At 38.3% G+C, this 23,154-nt stretch overlaps 1 protein-coding gene across 1 annotated transcript; it reads left to right on the top strand.

Moving 5' to 3' along the window:
• The first annotated feature begins 1,293 nt into the window (after positions 1–1,293).
• On the top strand, positions 1,294–22,279 carry pygmb (phosphorylase, glycogen, muscle b). Its single transcript, XM_053495629.1, has 20 exons — positions 1,294–1,649; positions 3,900–4,001; positions 4,222–4,300; positions 4,407–4,510; positions 4,625–4,756; positions 7,326–7,437; positions 7,645–7,727; positions 7,828–7,971; positions 9,873–9,965; positions 10,712–10,858; positions 14,883–15,046; positions 15,469–15,583; positions 16,093–16,194; positions 16,832–16,979; positions 17,571–17,629; positions 17,800–17,941; positions 18,104–18,311; positions 19,045–19,179; positions 19,459–19,525; positions 20,993–22,279. The coding sequence occupies exons 1-20, from the start codon at positions 1,407–1,409 to the stop codon at positions 21,140–21,142; spliced, it is 2,529 nt and encodes an 842-aa protein (XP_053351604.1). The 5' UTR covers positions 1,294–1,406; the 3' UTR covers positions 21,143–22,279.
• Positions 22,280–23,154: the final 875 nt, after the last annotated feature.

The raw sequence follows: 23,154 nt of genomic DNA, 5'->3' as shown, positions 1-23,154 counted from the left end.
ATGTATACAAAAATCACAACATGAGGTAAGTGCAACAGAATACTATAAGCGACAGTGTTTTACTGGTTGCTACTAGTATTGCTTGAATTTAAACTTGCACAGAGATCAAGTATTTATCCCCAGGGATGGAAACCTGATCCCAGTTATTGTTTAGTCAGGAGTGATTCTGTGCTGAGGGGGAGGTTATGGGAGGCTGACAAACTGCCCATGGCTACAAAAGGGCTACATGTAATTATTTTACACCTACAATGTGGTGTCTAGTCGGGTAGGTTTACTAGATACACTTCTGCTGCTGAACACAAATACCAGCACAAGGTCAGCTATACGGAAAAAAATCACACAATCTGGCAACCTAGACCGCCCCATCCAGTGCAATAACCTAACGGACCTGTGAGTGCGCGCGCGCCTGTAGAGCGTACAATAGTGATGGGAATTCCGGCTCTTTTCAGTGAGTCGGTTCATCTTGTTCGGTTCAATAATAAGAGTCAACTTGCATCTCTCTAACGGTTCATTGATGGTTTCCATCCGGTTTATTGATGGTTTCCATATTTAGGTTTGTTTTTATTATTTTGCATAAATTCATTTATTTTCAATGGCACTTATCCTTTGTATGGTCACAAGGGCTCAGTCAAGGTGGGAGACACCCTGGATGGGGTGTGAAACCTATTGCAGGGCACAAGCACACACACAAATTATGGACCATTTGAAGATACCAGTCAGTTTACAGGTGGTCTGGTGGCTTAGTGGTTAGCACAGTTACCTCCTCTGTGTGCATCTGAGTTAGCATGTGCTTGATGGGTTTCCTCCGGGTAGTCCGGTTTCCTCCCACAGTCCAAAGACATGCAGATTAGGCTAATTGTCGTCTATAAATTGCCCATACTATGTGGATGGGTGTGTGTATGTGTGGCCTGAGATGAATTGGCACCCCGTCCAGTGTGTGCCAACCTCATGCTCTGAGTCTCCCGGGAGATGCTTCATGCCCTCCGTGACCCTGTATACAGGATAAAGAAGTATAGATGATGAGAGACAATCAGTCAACAAGGCATGAATTAGGACTGTAGGGGGAAACTTGGGGTACCCAGAGTAAACACAGACAAAAAAAAAAAAAAAAAAAACAGCAAGAAGATGGAAACTCCATGCACACAGGACCAGAAGCAAAATCCAGAAATCCTTCCAACACTGAAGGCATTGGTGAAAATAATTTTACTATGCGTTATCAGTTCTCTTGGTTCACATCAAAGCTTCAGTTCAAAGAACCGACTCTTTCGTGAATCACTCATCGTTATTCAGGGCTAGTGCAGCAGCTGCAAGACAGAGAGAGAGAGAGAGAGAGAGAGAGAGAATAAAGCCTCGGGTCCCTTGCAGCTCGCTGTCTTCTCTGAACTCAAGCCCCTCGTCCTGTCACCATGCCCCAGCCTCTGACCGACCAGGACAGGCGGAAGCAGATCTCCGTGCGCGGCCTCGCCGGAGTGGAAAACGTCTCCGACCTGAAAACCAACTTCAACCGGCACCTGCATTTCACCCTGGTCAAGGACCGCAATGTGGCCACCAAGCGGGATTACTACCTGGCCCTGGCCAACACCGTGCGGGATCACCTGGTGGGCAGATGGATCAGGACGCAGCAGCATTACTACGAGACAGACCCGAAGGTATAAGCAGCTTCCTGCGCGCACATACCCACCGGCTCGGTGTCAAACCGCGTACTAGCATACTCAGTAGTGCGGCCTGAGGTAGCCATGGCGACGCCTGTACTGTTCCACTGCTGGCATTCTGTCTCACCCTGGGTAGTATGCTAGTGTGCAAGTCATCACGTAGCCATTTTGCGCAGTGTGTGTGTGTGTGTGTGTGTGTGCGTGTTTATTGCTTAGTGGGGACAGGATGTCCACAGGAATATCTGACAGGTTTGTTTGACCTTGACAAGACATTACGCCGGTGTCCCTACCAGCAAAACAGTTTCACCTCAAATAACAACATCAAAGCTGTATTACATAAAAGCAATTCTTTTTGACGGTTAATGTTATGGTTACAATCAAGAGTAAGCTAAACATCAATTAATTATAGCTGCATTCATCACAGTGAGTGTCAGTAGAAGGTCCTTACAAGGACAGATGTGTGTGTGTGTGTGTGTGTTTGAGTGTGTGCGCGTGTGTGTGTGTGCGCGCGCGCACGTTAGGGTATTCGATACCTGTCGGATTAAATGTCGAAAAAAAAAAGAAATAATCTTTTGTAGGCTTTATCCTTCTCAGTGCACTTCCTTTAAATTAGCTGCCCCGGTGTTGCCAGATTGTGTGTTTCCACTTCACGCAGGATATCAAAAGTCACATTCTGTTAACATTAGAAGGATAGTATGTGTATTTCTATTTATTTACTTTCGAGGTGCATGCTATGTATGAAAGAAACATGATTTTATTTAAAATGATTTGTTTATATTTATGAAGGAGGTGATTAAAACCAATATGGCAACCGTGTGCTGTTCGTTACATAAGTACAACGTTTGGATTGATGGTCGTGCATTTAGGCCGCAGGCGGAGAGGGAGCAGTGCTCAGTGCTAATTGATTACTTCTGCATTGGGGCTGCAGAGTCCAGTGCAGCTCATACTCTCTTTAAACCCTCAGATTACATTCTGCTGCTGTGCAGATTTATCCACATGGATGAAATAGCATCCTTTAGAAGAAAAAGAACAAATCTGAAGTCACTGTGGTGTAATGTAGTTGTCTTTGGTGAGAGAGAGAGTGTGTGTGTGTGAGAGAGAGAGATTGTTAAGGATGAATGTCGGGCCTCTTCACAAAGACATTTAGACCTTTCCAGAGGCTCGCCATTACAGTTATTTATACACAAGCACAAATGCCAGGTCACACATGCACTCACACACACACACACACACACACACACACACACACACACACACACAGTTGTTCTCGCTACTTCATTCCTGACTGTGACAGACCAGAAGTGTAATCTGAGGTGGTACAGACCTATAGAACCCTCGCTAACAGATTTGTAGCGCAGGGTTGAAGACCACACAGAGCCAGCTGACAGGATAAAACATGGCAGCATTAACCCTTACTGCCCTGATCATGTGTGTATAAATGATGACAAAGCAACCGAAGAGATTTGAAGGCTGTGCAGACATAAAGATACTGTTTATGGTATTGAATTATGATATCAAGATATCAAATCAAGACGAAACAAAGGCCATCGGAAAACCTAACAACAGGTAGTAAAATGCCATTATGGTTAATGCAAAAAACTGTTAAGGTCAAATAAAACAAAAACAGGAGGTTAATAAATCTTGTAATTTCATTTAAAAATAAATTATTAGGCACCATTAAGAAATCTCATCTGCTGAAATCACCCCCATTGGATTAAGGCTCTGGGTTACTGATCAGAAGGTCAGTGGTTTAAGCCCCAGCTCCACCAGGTTGCCATTGTGGGCCCTTGACCCTGCCCCCTCTAGGGAAGCCATTTCATGGCTGACCCTGAGCTCTGACCCAAGCCCCCACAGCTGGGGTATTCAAAGAAAGAATTTTGCTGTGCAGTAATGATCAATATATGTGACAAATAAACACTTAGTTAACTTAAAGGTCTTTAAACTCAAGACTCCTAAACGTTTAAGCAGTCAAATTTGGGACATTTTCATAAAAAACTATATTACTTATGACTCTGTTAAGAACTTTTATATTAGTTGTAAGACTTGAATTAAGTCCTGAAGAAAGTCCTGAAGACATGTGGGGTGTAAAATCCTTTAGGGTTTATTGGGTTCTGAAGAAGGCCCCATTAATTATCTAGTTTGTATGGTCCTGAAGATCCCCTGCAGTCCTATCTGTATGCACTGAAGCAACTCAAATGAAGCAATATTTATTTTATTAAATGGTCTGTGTGTCTTTCCCATCGACAGCGTGTGTACTACCTCTCTCTGGAGTTCTACATGGGCCGTACCCTACAGAACACCATGGTGAATCTGGCTCTGGAGGGCGCCTGTGATGAGGCCACCTACCAGGTGAGATATGCAATAAAACTAACAACAAATGAGCTCTTTTTTTCCTGTTAGAAGAACCAATCAACATTGTGATACAATGATGCCGCCTACACCAAATGGCACACTGTGGGCGTAACCCTTTTGAAAATGAGATATGTTTGAATAATGACAAGTGGCTTTCAGTATAGGAGGTACTTTTCATGTACTGGATTAATCTTGTCTAAATCCCTCTTCTGTGTAGTTGGGTCTGGATATGGAGGAGCTCCAGGACATTGAGGAGGATGCAGGCCTGGGCAACGGAGGCCTGGGCCGTCTGGCAGGTTGGATTCAATATTATTTAACTTTTCACTGAACTGCATGTAAGAGTTTTGACATATACAGTATTTTTGATTGCCAGATATAAAAAATTCCTCTCTCTCTCTGTAGCTTGCTTCCTCGACTCGATGGCGTCTCTGGGCTTGGCAGCTTATGGTTATGGAATCCGTTATGAGTTTGGCATTTTCAACCAAAAAATTGTCAATGGTTGGCAGGTTAGTGAGTGTTTGTGTGTTTGGAGGAGCAAGAGGGTGAGAAAGTATGTACTGTCTACAGTTATTAGATCTCATATTTAACAGTTATACATTCCCTTGGTTGATGTCTGACAGGTTGAGGAGGCAGATGATTGGCTGCGCTATGGTAACCCGTGGGAGAAGGCCCGTCCTGAGTACATGCGTCCTGTGCATTTTTATGGCCGAGTAGAGCACCAGCCTGATGGAGTTAAATGGGTGGACACTCAGGTATAAATATAACAGTTGGCTTGTTAGAAACATTACACACAGTTAAAGAATCAATGTGAAATTTTTAGAGCTGCCTGCTTCTGTTGAGATTAACTGCCAATGCAGTGAAAACATTTATAATTTTTTCTCTATATGCGCAGTCAAGTTAGTATCCCCTCTCTTAATATTTTTTTTGTCATCTGATCAAAGCAGGTCTTAATATTATTCAAATACAACAACATATAACTTTTTTTACTGCCATTATTAATTTAACAAACATAAGGCCAGAAAGAAAAACTAAAAACATGTGGGTAATAGTAAGTACCCCTTACTTCCTCTATAGGATTTAAAAGAGAAGTTGTAACCAGGTGCTGCTAATCATCATCCCTTGATTAATTGATCATCAGCAGTTGTGCAGACCTTTATAAAAGCGAAAGTTTTGACAGTTTGCTGGTCTGAAGCATTTAGGTGTGTTTTAACAGAGTTCCAAGAAGGAAAGACGTAAGCAATTGTTACTGCACATCAATCTGGAAAAGGGTATAAAACCTTTCCAGACAATTTAAAGTTGAACATTCTACTGTGACAAAGATTATTTACAAGTGGAAACCATTCAAGAGAGTTGCCAGTCTTCCCAGACTTGGACATCCAAGCATATTGACCCCAAGGTCAGACTATGCAATGCTCAGAAAATGACAGCACAATTAGAAGAAGACTGAACAAGCATGTTTTGCTTGGAAGGGACTCATCAGGGACTCCTCAGGGACTTCTCTTCTGTCTTAATATGGAAGCTGAGCATCTGAACAACCCACAAGACCTCTGGAACAATGTCCTATTGACAAATGAGACCAAAGTGGCCTTAATGCCCAGTGTTATGTTTGGCAAAAAACAATCAGCATTTCAACAGAAACACCTCATACCCAACATCAAGCACTGTGTTGGTGGGGGGCAGATAAAGCTTTGTCGAAATTGGGTCATGCATAAGTACAGTAACCCGGAAGACACCAGTAAATCTACATAGGAATGACTGAAAAATATGAGTAACAAGGTTTTGGCATGGCCTAGTCAAGGTTATATCTCAGCCTAATTGAAATGCTGTGGCAGGACCTGAAGAGAGCTGTACATAAGCAAATGGCCAAAAACCTCAATAAACTGAAGCAATGTTGTAAAGAAGAATATGAGAGACTGGTATAGTCATATGCTGTAGGAAACAATTACTTCAAGTTATTGCTGCTAAAGATAGATCTACTAGCTATTGAATCAGGGGAGTAATTAGTATTGCCTACATGCTTTCATTTCTGTTGAGCTTGTGATAGATGACAAAGAATGTTATATGCTGTTGATCAGATGATATTTATGATCATTTTTGCACAAAAAACATAGAAATGTGGGGATATTAACCTTTACACATCTATCTATCTATCTATCTATCTATCTATCTATCTATCTATTGCAATGTTTATAACACATGTCTGATTTTTTTAACACAATTCATTATACAGTGTTTATTACACATTATATTGCCTGTACCAGTTTGCTTAGTGCATTATGTGGCTAGGGTTAGGGTTATGTGGCTATGTCTGTGAAGATTTTCAGTCATCCAGTAAGGTTATCTGGAAGTTGAGTCAAGTCAGCTGGACTTTGTTCTAGTTCCACAGAAACATTTTACTACTCATCGAAATACAGTAGCTTCTTCAGTCTAGAAGCTACTTTGATGAGTAGTAAAACATTTCTAGGAAAACTACGAAGGAGTCCAGTTGACATGACTCAACTTCCAGAGAATGTGTAGCTTTAAATTGTTTCACAAGCTAGTATTATCCCCTTATAATTTCTCAAATATAATGTATTTATCTACGAACATAAAGTGCACTATACAAATAAAGGCTGGGCTTCTGTGCTATTGGTGATTGGTTAGTATGAACACTAAGTTTAATCATAATGCATAATGAAGGAAGCTGCAAAATTGGGCACATTTTCTTTGATATATCATATAATGGCTATAAAACCTATGCATTCATTTTACACATTAAATCCTATGTTGTTGTGAAAGTACTGGTCTTCATCAATGAATGATTATGTTGTTGTTTTTAGTACTAACTGAATGCAGTGTGTATGGGTCGCTACTGGGTGTGTACTTTTTCAGTGTGACAAAGTGTGTGACTACAAACAGACACCAGAGATGCGCTAGAGAAACAATTCCGAGAACAGTTTACCATTGCAGAACTGGTTCATTCGAATAGACCCAGATACTAGATCTTTTCTCAGAAATGTTTTTGTTTGTGCATCATAACTTCTACTGTAGTAGTTGAGTTTGTTCAGTCAGATGTACCTTATGTCACATTAAATCATTTTAACCCATTAAGAATTTTGAACTACTCACCAGCTGTTTGACAGTCCTAAATAAAACGGTATTCATGAAAATGTTCATAGTATCTAATAGATATGACTTATTGAAAAGGTTACTCGATGTTCTTTTGTTATGGTACTACTCTTATTATAAAGTGGCATTTTCATTGTCTTGCATTTACTAACATGAGCTAGTGTTTGATTAGAAAGCAAATGTTCATTAAGCATGGATGGTTTGTCTGAACAGGTGGTTCTGGCCCTGCCTTATGACACTCCAGTACCTGGATACAGAAATAATGTGGTAAACACCATGAGACTGTGGTCAGCCAAAGCCCCCTGCGAATTTAACCTCAAAGACTGTGAGTCCTTCATTATAAATCATAGAATATGCTGTCCATTTATTGTTTTTTACAAATCAGCAGTAGTATTAGATATTTTTACTCTTATACATAGCATACATTCATGTACAATATTTTTTATCTTAACAGTTGTTTGAAAATCTGGAACTGATCTGAAAGTCATGTTCGTAACCCACTAACGCACACCGTGTACACTGTGTTTAACAGTTAATGTGGGTGGCTACATCCAGGCTGTTCTGGACAGGAATTTGGCTGAGAATATTTCCCGCGTGCTCTACCCCAACGACAATGTAAGTATCATTTTATATTCATTAGAAGGAAAATGACATAAAGTATAACCTTTGCAAATGGCACCTCTGGATTTGTGAACTTTGCTTGAATGTGTGGCAGTTCTTTGAGGGCAAGGAGCTGCGTCTCAAACAGGAGTATTTTGTGGTGGCAGCTACTCTTCAGGACATCATCCGCCGCTTCAAGGCCTCTAAGTTCGGCTCGACAGAGTTGGTGCGCACAGACCTGACAAAGTTACCTGAGAAGGTAAGCACTGGAATTCACCTAAGAGATACATTTAACACACAAAGGGTTTTTAAAAGTTTTATTACAGTCTAAGTCTTTTTTTATGGTTTCAGTCATGCCGTAAGGCACTGCATGACTGTAAGGTTTTGTAAAACTAGATTTTGATGAAGAGACAGTGTTAGTCTCAACTGTAAGTTTTTCCCTTTACAAAAAGTCAATAATTTCTCAGTTCACATAGACTTACTTAGATAAAAAAAAAAAGTTTAAGCAAAAAGGTTCCTTGCAAGATGTTTTCAATCTTTTAATTTGCATTATGTATGAGGGGGGTTCAAGTCAAACTGGGAATACAGCATACAGAATAATAGAACACAGTTATGAGAATCATTATTCCACTATATATGTTGCCATAAAAAAGTGTTTGTCACGCTTAAATGATTTAATTTATTTTAGTATTACACAGAAATAACCCGAGTAATTACAAAATGCTGTTTTTAAATTATGATTTCACTTGCCACTTGAGCTGTCAAGACCTGATTACTGCCAGACCTGTTGAATCAAGAAATCACTTAAATAGAACCTGTTTGACAAAATGAAGCATGCTAAACGATCTAAAGAAGAACACACACAACACAAGAAATTCAAGAACAGGTGAAAAACAAAGAAATTGACATGTATCACTCCGGAAAGGGTTACCAGTTCACTTCTAAGGCTTTGGGACTCCAGCGAACCATAGTGAGAGCTATTATCTACAAACAGATTTGGAACAGTGGTGAACTTTCCCAGGAGTGGCTGACCTACCAAAAGAACTCCAAGAGCACAACAATGAGCACAACTTATTAAAAAATCCAGAACAACATCTAAAGAACTTCAGGTGTCACTTACTTGAGTTAAGTACAGTGTTCATGATTCAACAATAATCAAAATTGCATCCATGAGAGAGTTTCAAGGTGAAAGGGTCATCTTACATTTGCCAAAAAAAACAACAACACTGTGATTATCTCCAAGACTTTTGGACAAATATTCTGGGGACTGATGAGACAAAGGTTTAACGTTTTGGAAAGTGTATATATAGTGTATAAGAGTTTTATCAAAAGAACCTCATACCAACAGTCAAACATGGCCCTGCTGCCTAACCCAAGTCCAAATCTGAATGACTCAAAAAAACAGAATTAGGGTTTTGGAGTGACCTAGTCAAAGTCCAGACTTAAATCTGATTGAGATCCTTAAATGCTTAAAAACTCTCCAATGTGGCTGAATTAACAGAATTCTGCAAAGAAAAGTTGTCCACAATTCCTGCACAGTGGTCTGAAAAACTCATTGCCAGTTAGTGCAAAGGCTTGATTGCAGTCATTGCCACCAAGGGCACCAACAGGCAGAACCAGTTATTGAGTTTACGGGGCAATTCTTATTTAACATAGCCCTATGCAGGCTTAGACCACTCTTTTCTATTAATAAATAAAATTATCATTTAAAATCAGATTTTTTTATATTTACTTGGGGTATCTTTGTGTACTTTAAATTTTTTTGACGATCTTACTTTCTCATGGCACTGTAATCTCCTGCCACACTAATGCACTAGTGCTAGAATACCGTCAAGATAGCAAGTGTTCTCGGTATGTCAGAGATGATACCCTGATACCCAGATATCCTGTCAAAACTTTCCTTTAACTCAATTCAGATTTGCAGTCTACTCTGCTTGAAGTCTGTAAATGTCAATCGGTTTATAGCCTTCATTCTTCTGCTCATGAGACGACAAGTCCTGGTTTGACTCAAGCACGCCCCTTTGAGCAGCACATTTTTCATTTCACTTAAAAATATAATACTCCCTCATAATTTAATTCAGTTTTTAGTAATTCAGTATATTTCTGTGAGATTTGTTTTTCTTGACATTTGACCCTGTTCTGCATTGTTTTATCATTCAGGTGGCCATCCAGCTGAACGATACACACCCGGCCCTCGCCATCCCTGAGCTGATGAGGATCCTGGTGGATGAAGAGAAAGTGTCCTGGGAAACAGTATGTCGATGTCTATTTCAGGGTATACTTTAGAGTGTAGCTTCTTAACACCTTGCTGTCTTCATTAGACAATGACACATTTCCTCCCAACCTCATTGTGTCTACAGTATATACTGTACTTGTTAGGTGTTACTTTCTGCCAAACTTCTTCCTGTTTAAAAACACTAAAATATTGTCATCTAATGGTACAACTCTGACTGTCGCAGGTTTATATAAATATGTTTGTTCTAATACATTATCAATTATATACTCATTTACATTAGTATAATAGATGCTCCATATAATCCAATCCCGAAAATACCCAACTTAAAAAGCATGTTTCTATTAACAAAGATTCTGTATGAAGAGATGTCTAAGTGTCAGTAACAGGAAGTAACGTTTCCTGTTTTTGTTACCAGCTTAGAGCGGCACGGTGGCCTAGTGGTTAGCACTGTCGCCTTGCAGCTCCAGGGTCTGGGTTCAGTTTCTTCCTTAGGGTCTGTGTGCATGTTCTCCTCATGTTTTATGGGTTACCTCCGGGTACTAAGTTTTTTTTTTTTTTTTTTTTCAGATTAGGCTAATTGCTTGTAGTGTGTGCATGAGTAATAAACATTTTCTTGTTTTTTTTTTATAAGCAGCAAAAAATTGAAAATAGTCTGGACAAATTGCTGTAGTGACAAAAAGTGAAATGGTGCGATGCATATCAGATTATTTTTGCTATTTTATCCTGTTTTCATTTCTCTTCTTCCCTCTGTCCCATCTGACAGGCATGGGACATCACTGTGCGCACCTGTGCCTACACTAACCACACCGTTCTTCCAGAGGCTCTGGAACGTTGGCCTGTGGACCTGTTCCAGAACCTCCTGCCTCGCCACCTGGACATCATCTTTCAGATCAACCAGCGCCACCTGGAGGTCAGATGAGAAATCCTCTTTATTTTAACCGTATGGCCTGAAATTCTCCATAAATAGAAGTAAACTTAATTATCTGCATGATTGTAAATTATTTTGTAAACACAGAGTTGTCTCTCTCACTCATGACTGTCATGCTATACAAAGTAAACAAATCTTATATTTAAGTAAAAGTAGTGATACCCCAGGTAACATACTACAGTACATAGATAAAAGTAGAAGTCCTCAATTTACAATTCTATTTAAGTAAAAGTATAAAATGTGTAAGATAAAAAAAGGATGGTTTGCTTAAATTAAAGAATCTAACACACGTGCATATAAACATTATCAGAATATTTGGTCGCAATTTACACCTGGATGTTCTAGGGTTCTTGTATCTGGATTGTATGACACATGCTTTTACACCTGTATTTAATTGTGTGTCTGGTTTAAAACAAACCCATCACTTAGACAGATCCCAGAGCCTCTTTTAGGGGAGAAATCACTGTCACAAGCAGGATATCTGGGGAATGAGTGTTAGTATGTGTAATTAATATGTACATTACCTTGCATAAATATTTACCCCCTTGAACTTGTCCACATTTTGTAAAGTTACAATCTGGAATGTAGCCTTAGAATACAAAAAGCCTTAGAGTGCTATTGATCATGCTTCTTTTTCTTGGAGTTCTTTTTTAATTTTAATACAAAACTTTACATTACAAATTATATTATTGACAGCAACTTGAGTGAAAAGTGGAATATCTTATTTATTTGCATGAATTTCATGGTGTTTTTTTAGAACTCCTTTTGCATTAATGTATGATGGTGTCCACTCAAGTTTGTGTAAAGTCAGATCAATAATGTTGATTTGTGCAAAATGCTCCTCTGCATCTTTTTTATCACTGTTTTTCATTGTCCTAAACATGGAAGACAATGTGTGGTGTAAAAATGTCTAAGATCTGACCAAATTGTTTGTCACTCCACATCACTTGGTGCATTTTGGTCTGGGTTGCATTTGTATTGTAAATTTTATGTGAATAATCCCTCAACGGATAGCATTAGTCCTGCTATTCAAAATGTATGAAACAGCTGGAATAACCGGGTTTTGTGCGTCCGGGTTTGCTAGAGGCTTACATAAGACCAAATTAAAATAGGTCACACTTGTCAGCGTTGAAAATGAGGGTTGGAATTATACCTTATATATGACCTGTCATATCAAGTAATTTGTTTAGTTGCACAGGTTAGTTTTGCACCATATTTTCAGTGTTGGCAAAAGTCTTAATAATCCTTTTACAGAATTAAAAAATGTTTAAACACATTAATCAACACTATCCAAGCTGGTAACTCCAATTGACAAAGAAATACCTGCATTAGCAGGGAAATCCTGGTGTCAAAATACGGCCGAGGATTCCCTTATTATTATGTCATTGAATTCTCCCTTATAAATATTCTAAAAATACGATTGAAATATTTTTCCCAAGGCCCTCCTCATAAACAAATTCTCACTGGCCATATCTCAGCAACTGGTCAGGATACACTAACAAACTTGGTATCAAAATAGAGCTTATTGAACCGTGAATCTAAAAACATACATCAACACAAATAATCCAAAAGATTTGATGTGACAAGTCACATAAAACATGTGTTTGTTAATAGTATATGTTAATTTATAGAATATGTATGTTTGCCAATTAACTCATATCTGGTTTGTTCACTTGAATGCTTTGGCAGTATTGGTGTTAAACATGTATAATATGAACTAGTAGAAAAAAAAGAAATGATGAGGGGCGGACAGGGTCACGTGTGACTCAAGGGGTATTTTTTATTTTATTTTTTTATCTGAGGGACACGGGACACAAACATACTGTATTAGCATTATGGCATTGCTATCCCATAGCAAAAATTTTGTTTCTCAGAATGAGCTTTTTCTTCTCTCATGAGACTGAATTGAGCTCTCTTTACAAGCTTGACTTTGTCTTTTCCAATTTCTCCTAAACCCCACTTAGGGAAACAAAGAGACATAACTGAGACACAAAGCGAGACATACTTTTGAGAAAGATTTGAGAAATCAGAGATCAGCATTTGAATGAGAAGAAAATGAGCTATATATAAGATCATGATGAGATTAAACTCTGATATAAATTTGATGCATGAAACAAATTAGAAATATCATAGTTTTATTGAACATATCAAAAATCTTTAGTTGACAGCATACAGTGTAATTAATTTACAATCCACACAATATAACAGACACCAGCAAAATCTGGCAAATAAAGACACTAAATGACACAAGATGTCATAAAACCTGATAAAGATATTAAGTGTCACACTACTCAACTCAGAATATGATTTATACATGAGTTACACAAAGTCCACAGCATTGTGACAATATTCCAGTGAAAATAATTAGTCAAAAAGGAGATGAAAATTGTAAAGGAAAATTGGTTGCTTGCTGTATGTAAGGGCTACAAGAACGGGCCAATGCCAGGAAAAGTTCTTTCTCACCTGCTACATCAGTCTGAGTCTTCTCTTGTGGTTAGTGTTCAACAAGTTTGTTTAAATCTCCTGGAGTTGCTTAGTATCTAATGAAAAAAAAAAAAGAAAAGAAAGAAAAAAAAAAATTATATATATATATATATATATATATATATATATATATATATATATATATATATATATACGCAAATTAAGATTTGCCTAAACACTATTCAGCTACTCCATTCCCAACTTTCTGAAGGTTTGGAGATGGGCTTGAGCTCATGGGCTGGTGTTTACCTGACTGATGATGTCAGACTCCGGAACATTCTCCTGCATTCTTGGTCTCTTGGGGTGGCATGCTTTTAAAAAGAACTCCGTTAAAGTAAAATGTATATAATTACCAAGATAACCTTTTCACAAACAAACATACTGTCTTTATTTATAGAATATAATTAACCGATGTCTTAAAAGTTACATGTTCTGGTAAAGTTACACTACTGTTAAACACTAAACACTCTATAATATAACTCTATATATAAAACTGATCATGCAGTAACATTAACTTACTATTTTAAAAAAGCATAATAATATAACTGTAGTCAGCTGACTGATTTTTACCATTAACAAAAGAAAAAACTTTTAACCTTAAATGTTAGTTACCTAGATATGCTAAACCACACATTCCTTTTGTAATTAAAAAACAAACGTAAGCTGTGTAAATTTCAACTAAGTATACCACAAATCTTTTTATATACGAAAGACTGTGGTTTTACCTTACATTTTGACTCCTTGTCAACAATAATTAATTTTAAATTTGGCGCGAAAAAGTAAACCCCACCTTTACCATCCGCTTTGTCTTCTTGGTCTTGTTCTTCATTTTTATCTGCGGCAGGCAAAGTAGGTGGTGCACTATCGCCACCTAACGGTCTGAATGTATGATGGATAAAGTGTTTTTTACTTGACGCCGAGAGCTGACGATGTCCTGCGCATTTCTCTAACACACTGGTCACTAAAACACTTGCAGGTTTAGAGCATGTGTGGGAGAAATTGTGGAAAATTATATCTTTATTGGATTATACATGATACATAATAATAAAGAATATATATGTACTGTATTTTATTTCATTTTAACTATCTATACACACATGACTAAGCAATTTTTTTAAAGGATCATATCAGAACATATCAGATCCAAGAGAAATATGAACTATCTCTGAGATTTAAAGGTAATGAGCCATATTTGAGACACATTTAAGAAGATGCAGAAAACGCCTAAATCTTATTTACATTTCAAAGATGGCTCATTTTCGTCTAGGAGACAAAGAAGAGATTAATATGAGCTCTTATCTTGGAGTTTCTTTGCTATGGGATTTGCTAATATAATGTTTTCTAAATCCAGCTAGTTTGTGATGTCAAAAAATGTAAACTGTGATTCATTTACCAAGAATAACTTTCTAATCCAGAATATAAATGAGTTTTTACATCTAGGTGATCCCGGAAGTTGTCCATCCACTTATTCTTATCAGTAGATCTCTTTATCACTTTAACTTCCTCCTTTTTTTCTTCATAGCGAGTCTCCGCTCAGTACCCTGGCGATAATGACCGTCTGAGGCGCATGTCTCTGATCGAAGAAGGAGGACTGAAGAAGATCAACATGGCTCATTTGTGCATCGTTGGCTCGCATGCTGTAAACGGCGTGGCTCGGATCCATTCTGAAATCATTAAAAACACAGTGTAAGTGTCAAACACTACATGCAGGATAGGATTTAGCAGCTTTACTTGTAGGTTTCCTGGGCGAAATGAGAAAGTTGACATTCTGATTGCCAGCGTACAGTATATAGAGCATGACAATGAAATTGGCCAGTACAGTACATTTACATAATGCCATTTGGCAGAGGCCCTTTATCTGCCTTTTATTGACTTACATTTTATTTACTTTTACATCTGAGCAGTTCAAGGGTCCATCAGTGGCAACTTGGTGGTGTTGGGATTTAAACATGGGACCTTCCTATCAGTAGTCCAACATCTTAACCACTAAGCTACCCCTTTCCCAGTACACTGGCGCATCTTGTTATATAGATATACATAGGATGCTTTATAATATTATCACATGTTCTGGTAAAGGTCTCCTGTTTAAAGAATTTTTTTGTCTCCAGGTTCAAGGACTTTTATGATCTGGACCCGCAGAAGTTCCAAAACAAAACCAATGGTATCACCCCTCGCCGCTGGCTGGTTATGTGCAACCCTGGTCTGGCAGAAGTCATCGCTGAGGTGAGAAGTGCTGAAAAGAAACGCATGAATGATCTACATAATAAATGTGATACATGATACTGTAGATAAATGACAAGTGGAAAGCTCTGCCCTACTTTTAGTGTGGTGTTTTAATGTAAAGTGGGGGGTTTAATGGGGATTGTTTGACTTTAATAAACATTCACACATATACTATAAGGAACCAAAAACAGACAAACAGCTAATCGGTTGAATTTAGTATGTAATCAGATATCAGTCGAAATGTCTGTTGTCAGATTTGGTGTTTTTGAAAATCTATGGTCTTCATGACTATATGAAAGCGAACATTTCATCATGTAAAGAGTTTTCCCAGGCTACCATGTATACATGGAGCACTTGGAGGATGTGTAGATAATAAATGAGAAATAGTACTGCATGTTTTTAAATTGTTGCTTTCTATGAGGTCCTGTATGTACAGAGTCTTGTAAATTCAGCGAGAAGATAACAGCGTTTAAACGGTTGTGCAATTAATCTTCTTCTTAAAACATTAGCGGATTGGTGAGGACTACATTCGTGATTTGGATCAGCTGAAGAAACTCTTGGAGTTTGTGGATGATGAGTCCTTTATTCGAGACGTTGCCAAGATTAAACAGGTGAGGAGACGACTTAAGCTGATCCTCAGTTTAGCCTGTGCTGAGAGAGGATGAGAATATTTTTGCTGCTTTTGTTTAATAATTTGTTATTTTTGTTAAAAACCCAATGTTCAAGTCAAACCAAACTGATCTGTTTGTGGGAACTGTACCTGCAAATTATGGGAACTTAGCTGCCACATTGCCTGTCCAGTCCTGACCTCACTTCAAGCCATTTCCACATCTTTGGGCCATTAAAGGAGTTCCTGGGAGGCCAGCGTTGCAGACATGAAGCAGGCGGTCCAATCGTGGCATACTGAGAAAACTTTCTACTATGATAATATCCAAGCACTAGTGAAATACTGGAATAAGTGCATTAGTGTAGCAAGGCATTATATAGAGAAATAAAGCTAGTTTTTAATCTCATAACTGTGTTCTGTTATTTTACACAATCGAAAGTCCCAGTTTGACTTGAACTCCCCTTGTAACTAAAAAAACGCACTGAAACTGTCTTTTTGTGTTCCTTGAATGTTAATAAGAGAAATAGGGGAACCCTACCAATAATAAGACACTCCTATAGAAACATAAAGAATCTTTTTAGATAAATCTTTACTAGCCATATTTGACTGATTGAATCTTTTTATCTGGTTTTTATTTGCAGGAGAACAAGATGAAATTCGCTGTGCATCTTGAAGAACATTATAAGGTTAAAATCAACCCAAATTCGATGTTTGACGTTCAAGTGAAGAGAATCCATGAGTACAAGAGGCAGCTGATGAACTGCCTGCACATCATCACACTCTATAACCGTAATTCCACCATTTTATACTCTAGAGTCTAGTAGTGAAATGATAGTACCCAGTACACTTTGCACTCACAAAACGTAAGCAGGAAACACTTACTTGATGAGTTTAAAATATAAAACTACTTAGAAACACAATCAACTCCTAATATTTTTTTTTATTAATTTCCCACTGTATTAGAGTAAAAATTAGTGTGTTAATTACTCAGTAAAAGCTAAAACTCAGTCTCTCTCTATCTCATATATCATTTTATGTATATACACTACTGTATATCTGTGACTAAATATATCACTATATCTTTGACTCAATATCATAAACCTTAGTTATGTTTTTTTTTTTAATTCTATGCACTGCAGCTTTAATATTAGATGTATTTTTCATGTATTTTCTGCATCTATTATACATATTATATTTTGGCTATTTTATTACAATTATTGTTCATTTCAGTCAAATATCTCAGGCTGGGGTTTGTGGTTCATTAGTGAAAATAATTTTTTACAGACTAATTAGTTTGTTTGTAGTCCTGCATTTCATGTCCATCAACACTTTTGACCCTTGTCTCAGAGCTTAAAATAAGACTAATGTGTCTCTACTCAGGCATCAGGAAGGAACCCAACAAGTCCTGGACCCCCAGGACGATTATGATCGGAGGGAAGGTGAGAGTGCTCGTGTCTTATATTTGCTATTAGTTTGAGTTATATACAGTAGATACGAGTTTTGCCTGCTTTCTCTCAGCGATCGACTGAAAATAGATGTTGAGATCTTTACAGTTAACTATTAATGCATTCTTCTCACATATGCTGTGCCACTGGTTATTGAACACCAGGCTGCTCCAGGGTACCACATGGCTAAGATGATCATTAAGCTCATCACATCTATTGGAGATGTGGTGAATAACGACCCAGTGGTGGGAGACCGCCTTAAGGTCATCTTCCTGGAGAACTACAAGGTTACACTGGCAGAGAAAGGTGTGGTGTTTATAAAAAAACTATGAATGATTATGATTTAATTTTTTTTGTTTGGAATCATGCAAACAAAGTCAAAGCTACATCCTATTTACATATGTGTTTGGATTTTTTGTCATGCTTTTTTGTTTTCTCTTTGTCTACTGTTCTACATTCTCCATGCAGCAATCCCAGCAGCTGATCTGTCTGAGCAGATCTCCACTGCGGGGACAGAAGCTTCCGGAACAGGGAATATGAAGTTCATGTTGAACGGCGCTCTGACCATCGGCACTATGGATGGAGCCAATGTGGAAATGGCCGAGGAAGCGGAGGAGGAAAACCTGTTTATCTTCGGCATGAGAGTGGAGGATGTTGAGGCTTTGGATAAAAAAGGGTAAAAAAAAAAACATACTTTATGAAACCGGGTATCTCTGGGTGTGTTAACCCTTTATCAGTAAGACAGGCCCATTCAGGTCACTGTGCATAGAGCAAAAAATTAAGATTGGGATGTTTCTGCATTACTAAAGTGTCATATGACATCTACAGGCATGGGCTCTGTACATGTCAATCTCACAGAAAGAGGCATGGCCTCTGTATTGTAGAATGTATCATTTTTTTTTTAAAAAAAGGTAACGCAGGACATTTTGCACAAGAATGAATTAAGCAGTGATTTTTTTTTCTTTATTAAAAAGTCTTCAGCTTCCAGTGAACCAGACGTTCTTGTATTTTTATGTAGTCTTGAGGAATACTTCTCCAGCTTCCTGATGGACATTTTCGGCATTCATTTTCAGTCCATTTTCAGCAGTTTCTGAGGATTTTTTTTTGTTAAGCTACACAGTGACCTATGAATTATTTAAGCATTAAAGCATCTAACTTAAGGCATGAACCGGTGAGAAACAGGTGCAGATGATGACAATTAGACCGGTGATTAGTATACTGGTGATGCTGAATGCTGAGTGGTTGGAAAAGACGAGAGGGGAAATGAGGTTGCTGCTGACGTTGTTGCATAAACATTTTCCTATTTTCCTATTTCTTTAAAATAATCAACATAATTTAATTTTATATAAAGAAATGAGTGATTTTGCACAGTACGTATATATTTGCCCTAAACTATTATGCTTTTCTAGGTACAATGCTGCTGAGTATTACAACCGCATCCCAGAGCTCAAGCAAGCCATGGATCAAATTTCTGGAGGATTTTTTAGTCCCAGTCAGCCAGACCTCTTCAAGGACATTGTCAACATGCTAATGAATCATGACAGGTCAGAACTAATTCCTGGAAGGAAACTAAACTTCTTCTGTTGCATGAGAATATGTTTAGAATAAGAATCTCAGTTCTCCAATTATGTATTAGTAACATTATACTGTTTAGTTTTTTTAAACACATGACTGATACTGTGTGTATATTGCTTTCATTCCTCTATCGTCATTCCAATTTTTGTTTAATATCATTCTCATCCTATTCTTGTCTCCTAGAAATTCTGTGCAATTAAATATCCATAAACTTGTTGGCTCTGTTCTCTGTGTTTCCCTTTTTGCAGGTTTAAAGTATTTGCTGACTATGAGGACTACATTAAATGCCAAGATAGAGTTAGCGCTCTGTACAAGGTTAGTGCACAACTACTTTTCATTAGAGGATGAAAAGTATGAAGGCTGAAAAAGTACTGCATTAAATACATGTCTGAAATTCATGAATAGGCTGTAGAGTCGTGGTTAATGTGATAGCACTCAGTGCCTCCCATCTCTTCCTTCTGATAGAGCTCGGCCAATCAGCTCTCTCTTGGCCCCCGGCTGCGAGAGGCCATTCTAACTTGCGATCTCCGCATGATAGGGCGAGCACTTTACCGCTGTACCATTTGGGGCCGTTCTATCTAGTTTTATATCCAGATGCTTCTATTAGTGGCAGATTTTTTTTTGTCCAGGGGTCCGTTCTTCGTACGTTGCTTGACACATCTGAGATGAACTGACACATCTAAGATGAGATCATCGTGCTAATTACGATCTGGCTAAGTTGGTTCCTCGAGCAAACCTGTCCTTGATTATTAGTATAGCTGAATTGAGTTGTCTAGGATTATTGCGCGTTAGTGCGTTGGTGTAAAAGGCGATATGCATCGACAGTAGAAACTGATCACAAGCACTTTGATTGGTTGATGAAATGGCAAAAGAGCGGCTCAATTTTTTTTGTAACACGTTTTATGCGCTGAAATGCCCCCCTGCCATGGATTGACCCCCCCGACATAATCGCATCAAATATTATATTAGTACATAAATTTATAGGTTAATGGTTTACAAATTACAAATCACATGAGACAATAAAATAAAATAAACAACATGAAAATAAATATGTTGTATATGAAAAAATAGAAATATTAATATTTTTTCAAATACATGTATACTTTTATATTATTTGTTATAATAAAATTTGTTTCATTCAATTTATCATTATAAAAAATATTTATTTTTATTATATATAATTATTTATTTGCATATTCATGACAAACCCCTAAAAAATAAATGTGTTACAAAATAAACATTATACAAGAATTTGTATTAATGGTCTTGGCGGCTGTCTCATGCCTAGGGTTTATCATAATAATAATATAATATTTGATATTAAAAAACATAAATTTATGTTCTAATATAATATTTGATAGCCATTATGTGGGGGGGGGCATGGAAGGGGGGCATATACTTTTCTTTTCCCACGTGAGTCAGTGCGCGTTAGTCGTGCTCTTTAACCAATCAGATGTGACCTCGACAGGAGCGCAGGATCTAAATCCTGTTTACATGAAATAATCCTGCTTTCGAGCAGGTTCAAGCTTACAGATATGTTGTTATGACAACAAATGCGAAAAGCGCATCGAAGAACGAAACAATCCAAGATCGGAACAGATCCACAACTATCAAATCCAGCTAACTGAGTTAGCGACGTACGAAGAACGGACCCCAGGGAGCTTATCTCATGTTTGCACAACTATGTCTAGCAGCACTTTGTGTTTATACTTGTCTATAGTTGGTTGGTGTATAAATATACACTTAATGCTGAACTATTTATTAATGTTGCTCTCCAAACAGAATACTAAGGAATGGACCAAGATGGTGATCCGCAACATCGCCGGTTGTGGCAAGTTCTCAAGTGACAGGACCATCTCTCAGTACGCCCGTGAGATTTGGGGTGTGGAGCCAAGTTTGGAGAAGATCGCCGCCCCGGATGACCCTCGTTAGGCAGCTACTCAGCATTCAGAAGCTCTTTTCACTGGCGTTGTTCTAACATTTAGTTAATTTATGCATTGTGTTTATAGAGATATGTCTATGTGATTCGGTCATTGTTTGATTGTGTAACGGATGTCTTTCTTTCCTGTGAGATCTGGTTGCCCGGCCTCAGTTTTAGAAATTAACACCCATGTTTCTGCGAGGTGTGTGACAACTTGAAGTTGAACTTGGGAACCTTAGAAATGAAGGTTTTTATTCATGTTAATCGGTACCAACTTGCAGATGTGTAGCACATCAGTCTGGGAACAGTAACTAAGCATTTAATAGTTGTAATATATCTCTGAATGTACCATAGCAGTCATCTAGTCTGTTTTTTTCTTATTAACCAAAGAACAACTCAGTTGCGGAGACTTCACGTCGACCCACTGTGACATAGAGCAGCAACTAAAGGTTTAACTGAAGGCCAGTCTGTTAGCGTCTCATATTCAGCCACATGGATGACTGTTACGTTGCGTGGACCCTGAGATATTCCTGCATGATTTTGTGTGTAGTGGTTCTGAAGTGTTTAAACATGTTTTTAATAGTAATAGAGGCTTTTACTTAATCACACCTGTTAAAGCTTAGTTGCTGATCATGATGTTCATGTGCATAGAGATGTAGTGTAGCACTTCTGCATACATTGTGTCGTCCTGTCTTTGCTCTGCACTTAATTCATTCAAGAGCACGCTATGAAAATCTGCCTTAGTTTTGCGGGTCTGTGTGTTTGAAAATGTGTGCTAGTGCGTTCAAGAATCTATAGAGCCTATTTATCTGTACTAGTCCTCGGTGTAGAGACTGGTGAGCAAGCCACTTTAATAAATTTTAATCTTTTTAAGCTATGCTTCAAAATATAGAAGATTTAGGAGTGCTTTTACTGGAGTGTGGGGAAAAATACTAAATTGTGTCATGTCTGACTGTTATTAATCATAGTCAATGGCTATATGTACATGACTATAAGCTATGGCAGTTTGGATCTATGCCTCTGTAATGTACCCTGAATGTTAATCCTCTGTTGGTTGTAAGAGCTGAAGATTTCACAGCATGGGCCAACATCTGTCACCACGAAGCAACTAAATAAATAATTAAATAAAGTATACCACACAACAACAATTATGGCTTGTCTTGTTTTCCTGTAAACATGCTAATGTTGGTGGTTTAACTATTCACATGAGCCTTCAAGAAAGAGGACATGAGAAAAATATGTGCAAAGAGCTCTACATAGGGGCGACTCATAGGGGGTGGTGAGATCTGTTGCATTGCACCTTCAGGGTTGGGGGGGAATGAATCTCCTCTCTGAATCTCCATGTGCTTTGTGGGTCTTTTTGGGAAGAATAATGCTTCCCATGTATGTATGTATGACTGGGTGTCTGAGTTTATGTGACCTTCAATGAGTTGGCACTTGTCATGTGATCCAGGGTGTCTCCTGAGTTCTCAGGGATGGGCTTCAGGCCCCTTTGCAACCCTACCCCGGTATAAAAAAAAAAATAAATTAATGACATCTACAGAAGCGGGTGCACGGAGGCTTAATAAGTAACACTGTCTCCTTGCACCTCCAGGGTCTGGGTACGATTCCCATTCTCGGGGTCTGCGTGCATGGAGTCTGCATGTTCTCACTGCCCTTGGTGGGTTTCCTCCTGGCACTCCAGCCCAAAGACGTGAAAATTATACTAATTGGGATTCCCAAATTGCCTGTTGTGTGTGTGGCCTGTAAAGGATTGGCAACCTGTTCAGTTAGGGTCCAACCATGTGAAGTTGTGATGGGTCGTTCATAAATGATTCGTTCTTTTTGAACGCATCTTTAACATGACTCAGATGAACAAGTAGTCTCGGAGAGTGATTTGTTACTGGGCGCGCATGCGCAAATCGTCACAAAACCTCCCTATGTTATATACAGGAAACAGAAATGAGTCATTACTTTTGAGTCTTTTCGGTCATGAGTCGTTCGTTCTTTTGTCACGTGACTCCCCTAGACGCTGTGCGGTGCA

This window comes from Clarias gariepinus, chromosome 1 (genome assembly GCF_024256425.1).
Source record: "Clarias gariepinus isolate MV-2021 ecotype Netherlands chromosome 1, CGAR_prim_01v2, whole genome shotgun sequence".
NCBI lineage: Eukaryota > Metazoa > Chordata > Actinopteri > Siluriformes > Clariidae > Clarias > Clarias gariepinus.
This window is presented reverse-complemented; position numbering and strand designations above follow the sequence as displayed.

What these genes read in the sequence shown, in the direction of transcription:
- pygmb (XM_053495629.1), top strand. Translation starts at nt 1,407, where the DNA reads ATGCCCCAGCCTCTGACCGACCAGGACAGGCGGAAGCAGATCTCCGTG. An exon ending in TTAAATGGGTGGACACTCAG is followed by an intron (nt 4,757 to 7,325) that starts GTATAAATATAA and finishes TTGTCTGAACAG; the next exon opens with GTGGTTCTGGCCCTGCCTTA. An exon ending in ACGTTGCCAAGATTAAACAG is followed by an intron (nt 16,195 to 16,831) that starts GTGAGGAGACGA and finishes TTTTATTTGCAG; the next exon opens with GAGAACAAGATGAAATTCGC.